At 46.7% G+C, this 18816-nt stretch overlaps 1 protein-coding gene across 1 annotated transcript in view; it reads left to right on the top strand.

The window, feature by feature from the left end:
* caskin1 (CASK interacting protein 1) overlaps positions 1-12564 on the top strand; it is a 152718-nt gene extending 140154 nt beyond the window's left edge. The window contains exons 18-24 of the mRNA XM_056287897.1: positions 2282-2420; positions 3256-3399; positions 4872-5983; positions 6855-7178; positions 10347-10881; positions 11150-11651; positions 11980-12564. Coding sequence (XP_056143872.1) covers positions 2282-2420; positions 3256-3399; positions 4872-5983; positions 6855-7178; positions 10347-10881; positions 11150-11651; positions 11980-12076 — 2853 coding nt within the window. The 3' untranslated portion in view covers positions 12077-12564. The remainder of the gene's footprint in view (positions 1-2281; positions 2421-3255; positions 3400-4871; positions 5984-6854; positions 7179-10346; positions 10882-11149; positions 11652-11979) is intronic.
* The last annotated feature ends 6252 nt before the right edge of the window (positions 12565-18816 follow it).

The raw sequence follows: 18816 nt of genomic DNA, 5'->3' as shown, positions 1-18816 counted from the left end.
CCAAAAGATTGGTGACATTGTTTCTGGATGGAGAGAACAAAATGAGCATAATGTATTTATATCTCTCCACATATTTCGAAAGAAATTGCTTAACTGGAACCTGTGAATCATTTTAAAGGAAACCTCCTTCACTTTGTTTGTGAGAAGATCTCTTTGAGATAATGTGCAGGTTTTCCCCCATGGAATATTCTGATCAAACTGGGACCAGTAAGCTACAACATATGAAGTGGTAAACTCCCTATGAAAAAGAGTACGGACAGCCTTGTTTTTTTATGGCTTTAGTGAAGCAAACCCTTCCACACATTGTTTCATTTGGATGTACTAAAGGAATAACAGAAGGATATTGAGTACCTTGCAATAAGGAAATTGAACCACTGGGGATAGCTGCCATCACTATAGCAAATTCTTTGGGTGTCACAAGAAACTCGTCATATGTCATGAGATAACCTTGAGAGTTCAGCAGCTGTCCTACCAATAAAATATTTCTATCAAACCAGTTACTAAAGAAAATACTCTTGTGCTTGTATAAAGTTATTCCATGTGTAGTAACGGTGTGGCAAAAGTTGTGCTTGTAAATCAGTTTCCATGCCAGTAAGGCCTGCTTATGATAGGCTGATCATTTAAGAGCGAGTTTGTCAATTTGATAATTACACATTAACAAGAGGGGAAGGAAGACCTCCAACCTTATTGAAGACATTTCTAGAGATAATGTTCCACATGGATGAGCTGTTAGACAAGAAGTACTTTAACCAGTTAATCTTCAGAGTATAATTCATATAAGAAAAATCCGGAAAATCCAAACCACCATTCTTTTTTTTAAATTCTATTTTCAGTTTTTTTTTTGGTTTTATATTCCAGACACACACAAAATATAACTTGGTTCACCTTCGTCTTCATCATTTGCTTCAGTACTCTGGTCGATGTCAAAAGATTTTGCCCTCAATCGCATCGACACGTGCATTGATCAGCCGCTTTAAGCCGGCTAGTTGTGCTGCTGTGTTAACCTGGGTACGCTCAGAAGCAGGATGGTTAAAGTCGTTCACCTTTTTCTTGGTAGCTGGTGATTTACTCAGAGTAGCAAGCAATCATGGAAACTCCTCCTCGGCTATACAGAAATTATCATCATCCCACATGTCACTCAAATAGTCGTGTCCACCGCTGGCTAATGGGTGTTTGGTATTAGCTCCTGACTCAGGATCAGAAGGACTTGAGTTTGAGGAAAGTCCTCGCTTCCACCCCATTTCAGCAAAGACAACTTTTCTTATGTCTAAACAGTTATTTGGAGACAGGTATTTATCGTTAAATGTAACCTTATTTCAGAATTTTACTAATTTTGATGCAAGTTGTACATAGTACGTCTACTCGGCGGCCATCTTGGCTTCCCCCCAACACACTACCCCCCCCCCCCAATTGTATATAGCCAATAATAATAAGTAAAAAAAATGTGTTTACTGTCGCTTTAACCATCAGTGCTACATACCTAACCTTAACCTGATTCTAATTCTAACCTTAACACTTTTCATCGTAACTATTAAGCCCTGCACAGAATTGTATTTGATCAAACCAAAGGTCTCAATTATGAAATGTAATGCACAAAGTTGTTCTCACACACTCATGGATTATTTTCGCCCTCAAATTTGTCTCAGAAAAGACATGGAACCTGGGTAACTCCTGAATTTAGACACCTGTTGGCTAATATTTATATCTTTGTAAGCCTGAGGGATAGCTAGTTGCAAGAGGTAGACAATAGATGTCAGGGGGACAGAGTTACAGATAATCATCAGGCTTTGCTTCAGTCGGTCAAACAACCTTGAGCGCTAAAAAATTAGATGTGTGTAAGATCAAATTTGTGCTTAAGAACTTCTCATATATGAGGCCTAAGAGCCATTTTAATGTGGGCAATTTTACCATAACCTGGTTAACAAGAAAGTCGTGAACTGAACTGAGCACTGCTCGGCTCACTTCCCATGTTCCCCCTGTCTGTGAAATCATCTCCAGATGATTGTCAGTAGACAGTATGGCTGTCTACTTTTCCTTTACACCCGTAGTTGTACTTTATATTGGTTGTCATTCAAACTGCCAGATTTTTGTATTGGTTGGTGATTTTTCTGATTACTCTGTTCCAGTTTGTTCTCTAGCTTCCCTGGTCAGCTGTTCACCTGTTTCCGCTGGCTAGTCACCACTGGCAAGTGCCACATTGCCCGATCTGTACCACCTGGTGTTTATTATGGGACTGCCTGGTGACCAGCTGTGTTTTTGGTGTTTTTCTGTGTGTCTGTAGACCAGCCTAGGAGAGTGGCTGTCTGCTATTGGTCTGAGCCAGTACCACCAGGTCTTGGTGCAGAATGGTTATGAGAACATTGACTTCATCACAGACATCACCTGGGAGGACCTGCAGGAGATAGGCATCACCAAACTGGGTGAGAAAGATACCAGGGAAAGACAGACATCCAATCCTCTAAGGATCTGTCTATATCTGTCTCTCTGTCTCATTACTCTGCCTTTCTTGCTCACAAGTCTGCAACATTACACACACACACGCACAAAGTTGGCCTGAAATAGAGACACTAATATAAACCAACATCACTGATTACTTTAATCATCATGCATTTTGTGCTCTCTTTTTACTGAAAATTTTAAAAAAAAAACCAAGTATAAAAGGTAGAATTCAGCTTTTCTATTTTTCTCTTCTTAAAAGAGCTTCACCTAGTTCAGCTTCTCTCAGCCAATCTTTTTTCCATTGTTCATGATGTCATCAGACATTCATTTACATATAGCCAACCAGATCAAATCATCAAACTATGAAACCCCGCCCACCCTTCCTGCCAACCCTGTTTTTATACTTGTCACTCAAAGGTCAGCTCATGAATATTAATGAGGATGAGACTCTACAATTCTTCAGAATAGAGAAAAGTTTTTGATAAAAGTGTAAAAAAACCCGCAATATTAGTCATTTACAAATAACAAAAATGTTGCTCAGTGCCTTATTATGTGTTCAAGCTTTTTTCCCATGAAAAGTTAAATCTGATAGCTGATTTCAGTCAGTGTAGTTAATGGCAGATGAGTAGTTAAAGTACATTGTGCCTTCCATTTTGGATTAGCATCTTTCTGTTTCCTTTCTTTACTGTTGTGTCTAATCTGTATATTAAGGCAATTAAGGATTATTTAAGAAACGTAGAATACCTCTATAGAGTGACCTTCTTAAAAAAACTACCTTGAAAACATTGGTCGTGACTGCAACCCATCGACGTGTAGGCCACCAGAAGAAGTTGATGCTGGCGGTGAAGCGGCTGGCAGAGATGCAGCGCAGCACGGAGGGCCGGAGCTCCCTCAGGAAGAAGCCTCCTCCAATCACACAGCAGCAAGAGGTCATGTCCATCGAGAGCCCACCACCGGATGGTGAGGTTTAAGCCTGTTCAGCTAGTTTAATATTTCATCATAATCAGGTAAACTTCAGCTCCAGGGGGATGGAGGGTGGGATCAATTCAGCCCAAAATCACGATGCTAAGATAAGACAATTTTAATATCGCAGCATTTACGCAGCAAGAGGTTTCACGTAATGATTTCTACATCTTTAAATGTTTGAATTTGAATTGTTTGAATATTTACTCGAGAAGCATGTTTTAAGCTTTTGTAACACATGGGGCTGAAAATAAATGTGTTTTCTTGGGACATTTTCTTTGAACTATGGCAGTTTTCACATTTTACTTTAAATAAGAGCAGATGGGGGGCATCCGGATGGCGTAGCAGTCTATTCCGTTGCCCATCAACACAGGGATCAGTGGTTTGAATCCTCGTGTTACCTTCGGCTTGGTCAGGCGTCCCTACAGACACAATTGGCCGAGTCAGTTGGGGCGCCTCTTCAGGGGGGAGGGGGAACTGGGGGGAATAGCGTGATCCTCCCACACGCTACGTCACTCTGGTGAAACGCCTCACTGTCAGGTGAAAAGAAGCGGCTGGCGACTCCACATGTATCGGAGGAGGCATGTGATAGTCTGCAGCCCTCCCCGGATCAGCAGAGGGGGTGGACCAGCAACCAGGACAGCTTGGAGGAGTGGGGTAATTGGCCAGATACAATTGGGGAGAAAAAAATAAAAAATAAGAGCAGATGGGGGGCGTCTGGATAGCAGAGCGGTCCCCGTGTTGGTAGGCAACCAACACGGGGATCGCTGGTTCAAATCCCCGTGTTACCTCCGGCTTGGTCGTGCATCCCTACAGACACAATTAACCGTGTCTGTGGGTGGGAAGCCAGATGTGGGTATGTGTCCTGGTTGCTGCACTAGCGCCTCCTCTGGTCATTCAGGGCATCTTTTCGGGGAAGAGGGGGAACTGGGGGGAATAGCTTGATCCTCCCACGAAACACCACGTCCCCTGGTGAAACTCCTAAATCTCAAGTGAAAAGATGCGACTGGCGACTCCACATGTACTGGAGGAGGCATGTGGTAGTCTTCAGCCCTCCCCAGATCGGCAGAGGGGGTGGAGCAGTGACCAGGATGGCTCGGGAGAGTGTGGTAATTGGCCGGATACAATTAGGGAGAAAAAAAAAAGGGGGGGGGGTCAAAAAAAAAAGATCAAATGGAGCCTTAAAAAAAATTATGTATTGAATCACAATATTGAAAAATCATCATATATATCAAATTGGCACTAAAATATTTCTGTTACATCAAATTGGGAGGTACCTGCTGATTCTCAGCTAGGTTTCTATATGATTATTTTTGCACTGTGGTGAAATCTGCTGGCTCACATTTTCCCGTTAATTCATTCAGCTTCCACTCAATTATTTAGTTATGAACTCTACTTTACTTTTGAGAGGAATTTTGTTCATAATATGAAGGATTTCTCTCTCTCTCGCTCTCTCTCTCCCCCTCCAGAAGTCATGTCTCCCAAGATGACCACCTTCCAGGACAGTGAGCTGAGCACCGAGCTACAGAGCGCTATGACCCAGCCGGGCCCAGAGATCAAAGGTCAGCGAAGCCGCACCCTCAGCAAAGACCACGACGAGGTGGGGTCAGGGGGTGGAGGTGTTGGAGGACCTCCCAAGAAGGAGGCGCGGACCATGAGGCAGCAGAGCAGCCAGGGGAGCAGCTCCTCACACAGAGGCAGCGTCTCCTCACAGGGCAAACCCCGTCATTCCCACTCCCAACCCGCACCTCCCTACACCCCTCCTCACACCCCGACCAAGACCCGCACCTCCTCCTCCTCCTCAGCTTCCTCCGTCCAGAGCACAGCCTCCCCCCAGGCCAAGCCCAAACCCTCGCCCCAGCTCTCCCAAGGAGAGAGACCCAAGTCCCCGCGCTTGCACCCCCCCCTGTCCTCGACGCATCGCAGCGCTTCAAACACCCAGTCGCAGCCCCCAGCCCAAGCCACAGAAGTCAAGGAGAGCCCCCAGGTCTTTGTTCCCCTCCTCTGCCTCCCTCCAGAGGCCGACGTGAGTGATGGTGGGGGAGCAGAGCCCTCCGCCCTCCAGAAGAAACGTGCCCACAGCCTGAACCGCCACGCTGTGTCAGACAGAGAATCTGATGAAAAAGCTGGAGGAGGGAGAGCGGAGGTGGTGGGAGGTCAGGGGTCATTGATGGTCGAAGGGGGAGGAGGCAAATATGCCACAGTCACCCATCGGGTTAGCCGAAGCCACTCTGTCCGCAACCAGGACAAGAACGTCAACCGCAGCCAATCGCAGTCCTTTGCTCTACGACAGAAGAAGAAAGGCCCACCTCCCCCTCCCCCCAAACGCTCTAGCTCAGCCATCTCCAACTCTAACCTGATGGAGGCCAACGCACAGTTGCAGACACATACTACCACGGGTGGGATGCTGGACGTGTCCTACCACCAGCAGCGACGGGCCAGTGACCTGGGCGTCTCTGTGGAGACAGGCGCCGTGGAAACTAGCAGCATGGGGAGTGTGAGGAGCATTGCTGCCATGTTAGAGATGTCTTCCATTGGGGGTGGTGCCAAAGGCATAGCTCTGCAGAGAAACTTCTTGCAGGTAAATTAAAAAAAACAAAAAAAACGGTGTTTTGAGAGATTGTGCATAGACTTGGGAACCAGACTGTGAAGGAATGTGACTACTTTCAAAGTCTCCAGTTTACCCACTGTCACGTGGAAAATTTGACATTTTTCTTTTATTTGGCCGGACACCAAAGTCAGTTTCAAAGACACAAAATGTTCAAGTTGGCCCGATTTTGAAACATTTATATTTTCTAACATCACTTAATACTTTAATGGTCATGCATTTTGTACCGTCTCTTTCTGCTGAAAAAAAAAGGATAATAGATATAAGGATAAAACTCCGTTTTTGTTTTCAAAAGAGCTCTCTCTGGTTCATCTTCTCTCAGCCAATATTTTCTTCTGTTACACATGATGTCATCAGACACTCGTTTACAGCCAATCAGAGCAAATAATCAAAATATGAAACCCCGCCCACCCTTACCTCCAACCTTTGCTTGTACTTGTCACTCAAAGGTCAGATCATGAATATTAATGACATATAGACCACTTTCTCACAGGTTTGAGAACAGTTATGGAATTAAAAGATCATTTAAAATAAAAAAATTGTTGGTGAAAGTTTTATCATGTTGTGTTCAAGGTTTTAAGACATGAAAAGTTCAATCTGATTACTGATTTTAGTCCAACTTTAATACTTTAAAACAATTAAAAATGAAAAGTAAAATTCTTCAATTTCTTGCCCTCAGTGGAAATGGGAACAAGGTTTAATGTTACCATTCACCACCAGTATACAGACATCTTACCTTGTGTGTATATCTGTGTGTTTCAAACATACACACTTTAATGAGTTTTCATTCCCTAATGTCATGTGTGTGTATCTTAACAACGCTGTGTTTGTTCATGTTTACCAGGTGGGCAAGACGCGGGACGCCATCGGTCTGGATGGCGAGGTGGTAAACCGCAGGCGGACCATCAGTGGCCCCGTTACCGAGCTGGTGGCAGCCGCCAGGAGAGAGCAGCCGTCCCCTTCCCCATCTCCCAACCCCTCCCCTGTCCCCCAGCCTGAGGCCTCCTCTCACCCACCATCCTCCCTGCAACCCGTGTTCTCCTTGTCCTCTCAACCCCCATCTTCCCCCCACCCCAGCTCAGGGGGCAGCGGCAGTTCGTCAGAGAACCTCCCATTCGCAGAGGAGGGCAGCCTGACCATCCGGCGCCAGGGACGTGGAGAGGAACAGGTAACTATCTACCTATACATCTGTACTATCTGTTCATCTGTATCTATCTACACTACATAGCCAAAAGTATGCAGACACCCGAACATCACACCCATATGTGCTTGTTGAACATCTCATTCCAGAGCCATGGACATTAATATGGAGTTAGTACCCCCTTTACTGCTATAACAGCCTCCAGTCTTCTGGGAAGGCTTTCCACTAAGATTTTGGAACATGGCTGCAGGGATTCGCTCCCATTCTGCCACAAGAGCATTAGCGAGGTTAGATACTGATATCGGGGAGAAGGCCAAGCTCACACTCAGTGTTCAAATATATCCCAAAGATGTTGGATGGGGTTGACATCAGGGTTCTGTGCAGGCCAGTCAAGGTCATCCACACCAAACTTGGCAAATCATGTCTTTATGGACCTCGCTTTGTGCATAGGGGCATTGTCATGCTTAAACAGGAAACGGCCTTCCCCAAACTGTTTCCTCAAAGTTGGAAGCACACAATTCTCTAGAATGCCATTGCATATTGTAGCATTAAGATTTCCCTGCACTAGAAAACAAGGGGGCATTGCCCAAACCATAGAAAACAGCCCCATACTATTATTCCTGCTCCACCAAACTTTACAGTTGGCATTGCATTCGGGCAAGTAGCGTTCTCCTGGCATCCGCCAAATCCATATTGGTCTGTCAGACTGCCTGGTAGTGAAGCGTAATTCATCACTCCCAGGAACACGTTTCCACTGCTCCAGAGTTCAATAGCAATGTGCTTTACAGCACTCCAGCCGACGCTTGGCATTATGGATGGTAAGCTCAGGCTTGTGTGTGGCTGCTTGGCCATGGAAACCCTTTTTATGAAGCTCCAGATAAACAGTTCTTGTGCTGACGTTGCTTCCAGAGGCAGTTTGGAACTCGTTGATGTGTGTTGCAACTGAGGACAAAAGATTTTTCCTCTTCGGCACTTGGCGGTCCTGTTCTGTGGTCTTGTGTGGCCTACCGCTTCATGGCTGAGCTGCCGTTGCATGAGACATTTCCGCCTCACAATAACAGATTTATAGTTGACCGGGGTAGATCTAGCAGGGCAGAAATTTGACCACTGACTTGCTAGAAAGGTGGCATCCTATGACAGAGACACACTGAAAGTCAATGAGCTCTTCAGTACAAGCCATTCTACTACCAAAGTTTGCCTATGGAGACTGCATAGCTGTGTGCTTAATTTTATGCACCTGTTAGAAATGGATGTGGCTGAAATAGCAAAACCCATTAATTAGATGAAATGCCCACATACTTTTGGCCATGGAGTCTATCTATCTATCTATCTATCTATCTATCTATGTATGTGTGCCAATGGCTCTTATGTGATTAAAAAAGTCTAAATATATTATTGTTATGAGGATGATGACGATGATGTTATTATTATTACAGTTATTATGATTAGTAGTAGCATTATGTACATTTCTGACCCATCCTCTATAAGTCACGTCCATATGGGCTTCACCGTATTTTTGACATGTTACAATAAGGGTACATTAATTAACATGAGCTAATGCAGTAATAAGCACTAACTAAGTGTTAACTAACAGTTAACTAACCCTATTAACATTAGTTAATACAGTAATAAGCATTAACAACCCTAACCCTAATAAGCAATATGTAACTGTTAACAAATTTCTCTTGTTAGCATTTATTAAGGGTTTACAGGTTAATTAAGGTACTAACTAATATTAGTAAATGATTACTAGACACATTAGTTAACTGTTAGTTAATGCTTATTACTATGGATGCACGATAATGGATTTTTGCTGATATCTGATATGCTGATATTTTCCAACTCACTTTGGCTGGTTGCCGATAACAGTATATGCACATATTTTTTTTCCACCTGATTGCAGAGAACATCAAGTCTCTCCTGTGGTGGAATTAGCATATTGATATGCCTGCTGTTATCGTGATGGCACACAGGCAGATGCAGACATAAAATGCAACGCTTTTCAAAATGTACACGTTCACTGGGCAAAATTCACTGGCCTGTTTCTCTTTGTTCTTCACAAATGCGTCGCAATGATTGGGATGACAGCTCTTAAGACGGGCAATTAAATTTGTAGTGTTGAAGAAATCCGATTTGGCTCATCCTCGCATGACTGATGCTGAGCTATCATTACAAATAGCAACTTTGCTATCCGTTTTAAACACTTGGGGGGGAACACACCACAGGCATACTTGTTGCACCCTCTTTCATGCTCAATGCAAGGGATGTGATGAGGTCTTTTTTTTTCTTCCCCTTTTTCTCCCCAATTGTACCCGGCCAATTACCCCAATCGTCCGAGCCGTCCCTGTCACTTCTCCAACCCCTCTGCCGATCCAGGGAGGGCTGCAGACTACCACATGCCTCCTCTGATACATGTGGAGTCGCCAGCCACTTTTCACCTGACAGTGAGGTGTTTCGCCAGGGGGACGTAGCGCATAGGAGGATCACGCTATTCCCCCCCAGTTCCCCCTTCCCTCCCGAACAGGCGCCCCAACCGACCAGAGGAGGCACTAGTACAGCGACCAGGACACATATCCACATCCGGCTTCCCACCCACAGACACGGGCCAATTGTATCTGTAGGGATGCCCGACCAAGCCGGAGGTCACCCGGGGATTCGAACCGGCGATCCCCGTGTTGATAGGCAATGGAATGCTGTGCTACCTGGAATGATGTCATTTTTGGCATGCGTACCGCGCCCACCGTCATACCGCGGACACTGCATCAAGCATGTAGTCAATGGTTCATGTTGCGTGCGCATAATTAAAGTGTCCTCTTGTCGGTCTGTCATATCGGCAGAAATTTTCCTTTTGGACAGATGCTGATATATCATTTCAAAGCCTTTACTGGCCGATACCGATGACGTGCCAATATCATCGTGCATCCCTACTTATTACTGGTTAATTAATGTACCCTTATTGTAAAGTGTAACCATATTTTGTACCTTTGTCCTTAGATCTATCTATCTATCTGTGTAGTCTGATCTTAATAAATCCATTTCATTGTAAAATACTCTATCCAGTATACTTGGTCTATTTCAGTGTTAGCATGTAGTTTGTCTCAGACTACTGTTTTTCGTTTTTCTTTGTGCACAAATCATCAAATGCCACGACTGTATGAATTTTTCCGTTAGTGTTTATTTTGTGTTTGTCTGCAGGGCGACGACGAGGGTGCCCAGGGAGATGGGATTTACACGGAGGAAGACCTCTCTAGGGTCGATGCCACAGCCACGCTGAAGCGACGCCCCCGCAGCTCCCAGCCCAACCCCAATGGCTCCCGCTTCACCCTCCAGGAGTCGTCCACCGTCAAACGGCGACCCAAGAGCCGCGACAAGGAACCAGAGGGCTTCACCAACCTTTCCGGGACTAATGGAGAGCCCGTGACTGGGCAGGCTGACATCACGCAGGCGGTACCCTACCAGAATGGGACGGCCACTGTTAAACGTCGCCCTGTTTCTGATGCTGGAGTTATAGAGCATCCTCATTCTCAGCCCACTGCCCCCCGCAGGGACAGTGCTGACCAGGGGGCTCCAGTGGGGTCTGAAGGAGGTCCAGTGAGGAAACCCAAACCTCCCGTCTCCCCTAAGCCAGTCTTGGCTCAGATAAAGCGACAGGGAGGCCCACAGACACCCCCACAAGCCTCATCCAACAAGAGAATCCCCCTGCCAGGGCCTGGGACACCAGGAAGCCCAGGTACCAGGAAAGAGTCTGCGTCCAGTATATTAAAACAGTTGCATTACTGACTGACTGACTGACTGAGTGAGGTTGTGGTGGTGGTGGTGGTGCTGAGTGAGTAAATAAATTGAATGACAGAATGTGTGTGTGTGGTTTTGTAGCTTATGGAAACTTCAGTCAGATTAGTGTTTAACAGTGTGTGTCAGCTAGCTCGGTTTCTTTTGTTTTTAATGTTCCTCTCTCTCTCTCTTTCTCTCTCCCTCTGTGTCTCTTTCTTTCTCACTAGTGGAAGGAAAGAAGATCCCTCCCCCCATCTCACCCAAACCAGCACCACCACCCACTGCCCCCAAACCGGCCAAGCTCCTCCACTCCATGACCAGCCCTCCGTCTCCGAGCCCAGCCCCGGTCAAGCAGCACTCTGTGGCCAGCCGACAGGCCAGCTCTCCCCCGTCCCTCCCCCCTTCCAACACCCCGAGTCCCTCTACCACCAAGCCCCCCAGTCCACCAACCCAGAGCCCCCTTACCCCACAGACCCCAACTACGCCCCAGACGCCCCAAACTCCTGCCACCCCGAGCCCCACTCCCCCACCCGTCAAACCACCCCGCTCCTCAATTGGGGGCGTGTCTGTGGACAGTGGGACAGTGGGAGGGGGGGCTCAGACTGCTCTTACCACGACAACAGACTTTGGTGTGGACTCACTGGTGCACCAGAAGCTGGAGGAGACAAGTGCCTCCCTGGCTGCAGCGCTGCAAGCTGTGGAGGATAAGATATTACGGCAAGAGAAGGAGTAAGGGCGGACACACGCACGCACACACACATACTCACTTATGAATGAAAATTGTCAACATAGAAGCACTAACACACTCATGGACATTGCTACCCACTCAATTTTTCACACACAAACACACATACATAAATTGCACATTGCCAGACGCGCTCCATCATTATCACACACACACACACCTCGTTGTCATTTCTGTTATATCTTAATTTACAAAGTTCATATGAGCACTGATCATTTTTTATGTTCTCTGTGTGTGTGTGTGTGTGTGTGTGTGTGTGTGTGTGTGTGTGTGTGTGTGTGTGTGTGCCTGCATACATTGCTGTGCATCTAGCACTGTGATCGAGCAGAAGACCACGGGCAGTATCCTTGACGACATTGGCAGCATGTTTGATGATCTGGCAGACCAGCTGGACGCCATGTTGGAGTAACCTTGACAACCAGTCTGGTTGTCATCCCCCGGCGACGCCGCATCAGGACCGATTCAAAAGGCACAACAGATGCAACGCTCTGTTCATCCTGCTCTCTCTGTCACACTCATCCCCCTCTGTCTCTCTCCAGCATCCTCCATCACTCCTTTTGGATACAGATACCGCTCTTCCTCTGCTTTCTCTGTCCCTCTTCCTCCTCATCTCCTTTCCTGCTTACGACGAAGGTGATAATGATGATGCAATACCAATAGTCCTTGACAGACATCGGGCTCGGCGTGAAGAGAGAGGAGCTGAGACGGCGCATGAAAGAGGACTGGACGAAGAGAGAGACAGGAAAGAGAGCAGACACTGGGTCGCGTTAGAGGCTGGAGAGACTGCAGGATGGATGGATGGATGGATGGAGAGATATGAAGGAGAGGGTTTAAAAGAGTCTTTGTAGAACTCTCTAGAAGCTCTTGCGGTAAACAAACAAATAAATAAAATGAACATTTATGGAACAACCAACCCTGTAATGAATCATAGTATGCTATGTGTACATTGTAAGCATGGAGAGTTTATATCTACTGACAAGTCCCGCATTAGCACAGTAATATATATTATAACGATGAATATGAATCTCTAGGTCTTTGGTTTGATGTCTTGGTTCTGTGTGGAATGGTGCCCTCTGGTGTTGTGATGATGTAAATGACTTGGTGAAAATTTTACCTGTGACCAAAATGAGACAATTCTGATCCTGGTGAGTGTGCGTGCGCGCATGTGTGCTTGTGTGAAAGACAGCGGGACAAATTTGCCTCTGTGTGGGTGTGTGTCTGTGTGTGTGTGTGTGTGAGGGTATGCGCCTCAGTTAAAGCTGAAATATCTGAAATAACAGAAATCCAGGATCAAACTAAAATTCCTGTCGCTTCACGGGCTGCATTCACTACAGTCATCCTCACATCAATGCACAATTATGTGTACATACACGTGTGTGTGCGCGCGCGCACACACACACACACACACACACACACACACACACACACACACACTCTCACAGGAGAAGCACAAAGACCCACATAGCCCATTGCACATACGGGAGCCTGCACAATGTGGACCAGAGGAGGCAGAGAGACAAGGAGTGAAAGAGGTTTGTAGTAAGTCCGAATATCAAACTGGTCCAGGGCAAGTTTACTTGGAGGGCGAACAGGTAGGCTCTGGGGGATGCTTAGGGGAGCCAGGAGGCAGTGAAGCCATACATACTGTGGGCTCATGCTGAGCTTTTGGAGGAGATTTTAGAAATGCGGGTATGGGATACAGATAGGACAGCTCTTTGGATGAGGTAAGATTTGGGGTCATCATGTGACAGGTGATAGTGACTGGTTTAAGATGTCAGAGGTTAATCTTGCTGTGCACCACTTTAAGGATGATGGACCATAGAGATCAGACTAAATCAGGTTTCAAAGGTCAGGCCAGGCTTCACAACTTGGTGCACCAGAGCACGTGAAAATCAAACTCCTAACAGTCTAAAGGTGACCTGTTATATTGGGTGATCTAAAATCACACGATAGTCTATAATAGTTGTAATGCTGCAACACAGCATTACAACTATTACAGCAGGCAATAATCGGTTTAGGGAGTGGAAGTGGAAGTCACTGGACGCTTCCTGACACCTCAGTATGACAAGCTGTTCAAACATGATATGCTGTGATAGAGAGGAGAAGGGAAAGAAGCAAAACAATGAGTTGTCCACACATCCTCCAGAAGGAGCAGTAGGTTAACAGTGAGATGCTTAAGCTAATCTAAAACTCCCAGATCACCCCTCGCTCTCCTGGCCAATAATTCTGGCTGCCAGTTTCACTCTTTCTCTCTCTCTAACTGTTGCAGCCCTCTTTTCTTCCAGACCTTTCTTTCTCCTCTTGGTCCCAAGCTCTCTCAGTCACCCATCCCATGTTGCCATGACAATCTCCAATCTCCCTCATCACCGCTGCCATCACCAGAGTCATCATCACAACTCTAGTCGCGGCGTAGCGTCGCCGAGATGAGCGTGAGATAAGGGGGAGCGGCTGCGGCAGGAGGCAGGAGCCAGGACGTAGCGTTAGCGGCACGCACCTCACCTGGCGAGGCCTGACGTGGAGCCTCTTGCACTGCCGTACAGACAAGGCTCATTTTCACACCTCCATACAAGCAGCTCTCCTTGCATAAATGAATAAGAAATCAGAGAGTAGTTGTGCTATTTAAATTACAATTATATAGAGATTATATATAAATATATATATATATATATGGATATTTGCAACAAAAAAACTCAGTACTTAATATGTGTGTCATCCAAAAAGCTATTTTTCAAACTGAACAGCACATCTGATCTGAGTGTTAAGTCAGTTTGCTTCTCCATGCTTTAGTGATCTGAGATAATGAACTATTGTAAAATAACATGTTGGGATATTTGGTATTTCCAGGAAGAAAAAAAAAGAACAAGCTTTTATTGTTTCTCTGCCTACATGTGTCCGGGTGTGGCATTGTGTATAATACAAACAGTTCCTGTCATTCAGTTCTCTTATCATTTTGTATTTTTAAATGCAATGTTGGATTTTCTTTTTCCTTTGAAACATGTGCCTTGCTTTGTGGTTTTAGTCTGACTACAGTACAGTAGATGGGTATGTACACTATATAGAGTTGTTTGAGTCTCTCAATCTGCCAATTTTGTGTTTATCCAAAAAAAAAAACTACCGGGCCCCCTCTGGTCAGACATGCCATTTGACACATGAGACCATCAGACTATAAGAAAACCACAGCGATCCAATATAATCTGATCTGATCTTAAGAAGCAGACTCTTTCGGGCCCCATGAATGACACAACCCACCCACCAATCTGCTCTGCAGCGTTATTCACAGTCACATCCTTCAAAATAAATAAAGAACCAAGTCATACTCATGTCCACAGTCTTGTCCCAAGCAATTCTTACAACTCCCAACTCTGTCCTCACAAACACCTTCCTATCCAAGGCCCGTTTTCAGCACACAGTGAAGGGCTTCCAGCAAGCCCTCGTGTGTCAGCACAACGCTTTTGTAACAGAAACACAAACGCTGCTGCAGCCAGGACCAAAGCCTACCCCTGGGGTCAAGCGTAGTTCTCTCAACTGCCCCCCCACACCGGTTTCTGCACCCCCTCCCTCCCTCCCATCACCCTCATGTGTTTAATACACCGCTCGGTTTTTCTTGCTGTTGGATCAGACCCAGTCCTCCCTTTCCCTCCTTCCTCTGTGGGTCCGCCTCTCATTTTGGTCATCCGTCATGTTGGATGCATTACTTCACGGTGTGTTTGGGAGAGGGGGCGGGGCTGAGTGTATTGAACTGAAGGTCGCAAATAGGGTAAGGGGGGCGGGGGCGGGGGAAGAGGGGAGATGAATATTGTGGAGCAAAGTACTGTTCATTCTATCGCCTCTTGGGGGGGGGGGAGAAAGAAAAAAAGCCAAGCTATTTTTATTTCTCGCCTGTGCGCATCCGGACGGACGGCCGACCGGTGTTTCCTCTTCTCTCGCAGTGACGGTGCGCATGCGTTTTGGAGTGACTGAGTGTGCGCATGCGTGTTATGTATTGCTCTGCAGTTGACTGCGTGAAGCCTATGTGTGTGAGTGTGTCCGTGTGTCTGTCATAGCGACTGGACGGTGGTGTGCTTGCAGTGACTGCATCTTATGGCCATCTGCTCTGAATAAATAAATGTTCTTTACAAAACACACCTGCCCCCGGCCTCCTCTCTGTTGCCCCCCCCCCAACAGCCAGTTAACGAGTGTCCTTTCAAGAAACTACCGGAGGACGGCAGCAGAGATATACAAATGCATCCGTCCGTCCGCCCATGGATGGATCCCAGCAGCCACTGGGCGGCGGGCGGGGAGACACGCTGGACAGGCCGCCAGGCCATCACAGGGCCCGCCCACACACACACACACACACACACACACACACACACACCTTGGGATAACTTAGTACGGCCGATTCCCCTGACCTACATGTCTTTGGACTGTAGGAGGCGTAGCCGCGGGAACGTATTTTGAGCAGGGGGTCGGGGGGGAAAAGGGGGGGTCGAGTTTTGCCAAAACATTGACAAATGACTCTAGAATGCGAGATTAGTTGCTGCTGAGGAACAAACAGACTCTCTCTCTCTCTCTCTCTCTCTCCCTCACACACACACACACACACACACACACACACACACACACACGTGGTGGTGCCAGGTTTAACGTTATGGGCGCTGCTTTTCTATGCGGAGTGCTTGTACGCTGACCGTGATGCTGAACATCAACACTCGTTTATGCACGACACATAAAAGCACATCACCACACAACTGCAGGCTGCGCGGCGGCAGCATTACAAAATCAACCCATACACATACACCTGTCAGCCACAATCTCCAATCAGGAAATATATAATTGTCTTGCCTTACTGCCGGCCTGCATGCAGAACTCCAAACGTGGCCTTTCTCTCCAGGTTGGCGCTGCAAAGTCCCTCATGAGAGCATCAGTGTCCAAACTGTCCAATATATCTCCATGAACATGCATCAGAGCAAGGTGGGTCAGTCTTTTTTGCGCCATAGTTGTGCGTAACCATGTCTTCAGACGGCGGACAGCGGAAAATGTCCTCTCCGATGAAGCAGCTGAGATGGGGAGACTTAGGCAGAGTTTGATGAGGTTTTCAACTTGGTTGAAAAGAGCCCTTGTTTGTGGATGGAGTTTAGACATGGTTGTTGCGATGTCTTTTACTGTCTTGGGAGAATCACTGCAGAGGTCTCCCATCATTTTCAGCTGGATCTCCAATCAATCAATCAATCAATCAATCAATCAGTCGGGCTTTGTCAAAGTGCAAGGGAAGGTGAAAGGAATCTCTATCCACTATTTTTTCCTTGTTGGCTGCCTTAATAAGCGCCCTTTCTCTGAGAGCTGCTGTTTTCTCTGCTGTGTGTCGATAACTGGCTGGGGTTTTTGTCGCCCTGTGCTCACCTGGCATTTTAAGTCCCGCCGTGGATACAGTTTGCTGTAGCATGTTATCCACCACTGTATCATCCCGAAGGGCCTCCATGCCCCTTCCAAGCAGTTTAGCACACTCAAGGGCGCCCAGTGCGCTGGCTTTGGTATGCTGCAAACTCCTGGTCACCGACTCGCACTGCTCGAATATTGCTTCACAACAGAGGAGGCCATAGTAGGTTTTAGCCTTCATTGCTTGCTCGAGCAGGCCTCCGATCTTAGCTCTGGTCTCTCCCCTCACACTTTGGTCATCCTTAAGCTGCTCCAGTGTTTTGATGATTTCTCTGCAGGCACTACACACACGTTTGATAGCTATTGTTCATATGAACCATCTTGTTGGACACATGGCCAGTATAGTAACTATCTCATTGCAGCCAAACATGGACTCATAGAGCTCCTTGCGTTTTGTTGATTCACAGATTACCACAGCTATGCCCTGAACAAAGTTTACTGAATCAGCGATGAGACTCATCTCCCGCGCAGCCTCCTGAAGAGCTAGGTCAAGTGAATGGTTGGCACAGTGGACCAAGAGGGACTCAGGGCATGTTTCTTTTAGCCGCGCCTGAACACCTGAAAACAGTCCTGACATGTTAGAAGCTCCATCAAAACACCCACCACCCCCTAATTTCCCAGGAAGAGCACTGATCTGAACATCAGCTCCAAAACATGCCTGTGTCTTGAGTTCGGCGGGCAGCATCAGATAAAAGGGCAGTAACTGGGGTGCTTTGTAGAGCAGTGATTTTTTTTTGGAATGGCATCACTATGAAGTTTAGACTTTTCATGCTCGTTGAATTTTTTTGTGGCTTTCCACCAGTTTGTGAAGCTTCCCTTGACAAAACTGCTGTCAAACCTTACACCTTCACCTATCTTCATTGATGAAACGTTTTTCCAGCGCTTTCACACAGCTAAAACAGACAACGCCATCACCTTAATCATGCAGCCACCTCCATTTGTTGAACCAGTTTGCACAGAATTGAACGAGAAAACGTCTCTTTTCCAAACTGCCTTCCAGGAAAACTGAAGTTGGTTGGTTGGTGTGGAGCGATTGCCTCGACAGAAACCACGCTAACGCTTGCATGTTGTCCTGCTACTGCCGCGATGCTAGCTTGAATTAGCGCGGCTCCTGGGCCCGGGGCAGGTGTGACGGTCGCTTCGGAGGTGCTGCAGCCGCTGCTGGTAGGCCTACTCGGCTTAGGCTCCAAGTCTGCTTCCTCCTCCGCCGCTTGATCCGCCAACTCGAGGCTCAATCTCTTTTTGTCTTTACCCGGAAATGCGTTTTTGCGCCATTTTGGACTGGTGTTCAGACAAGTGACCCGACTGAGTCGCTGACGGGTGACGTCATGAGACAATTGTCGCTTGTTGTCATTGTGGCCTAGGCCACTTCTTTTTACAGCCAAGTCATTAATGTTTCTGTAAACTACTAATAAAACACGTTAGCCCCTAACTAACGAGTCTGACCCTTTAGCCGAGCGGTTAGTGATGTCGCCTTGTGGTGCAGTACACCACGTATCAAATCCCGCACCGAGCAAGAATATAACCGGTTACATTTCCAACGAACTTCAATGAATAGACGAATGAATAAAATGAATTTTATTTATTTTTTGTTAAAACATTTTTATTTTTACCCCCCCCCCATTTTTCTTGGGCTCCACGCCAGGGGGTGCTGCAGTACCCTCAGCACCCCTACTTCCTGCGGCTATGGTAGGAGGAAACCGGAGCACCCGGAGGAAACCCACGCAGACA

This window comes from Lampris incognitus, chromosome 10 (genome assembly GCF_029633865.1).
Source record: "Lampris incognitus isolate fLamInc1 chromosome 10, fLamInc1.hap2, whole genome shotgun sequence".
Taxonomy (NCBI): Eukaryota; Metazoa; Chordata; class Actinopteri; order Lampriformes; family Lampridae; genus Lampris; species Lampris incognitus.
Note: the sequence above shows the minus strand (reverse complement) of the source record. Positions and strands in the feature narration are given on the sequence as shown.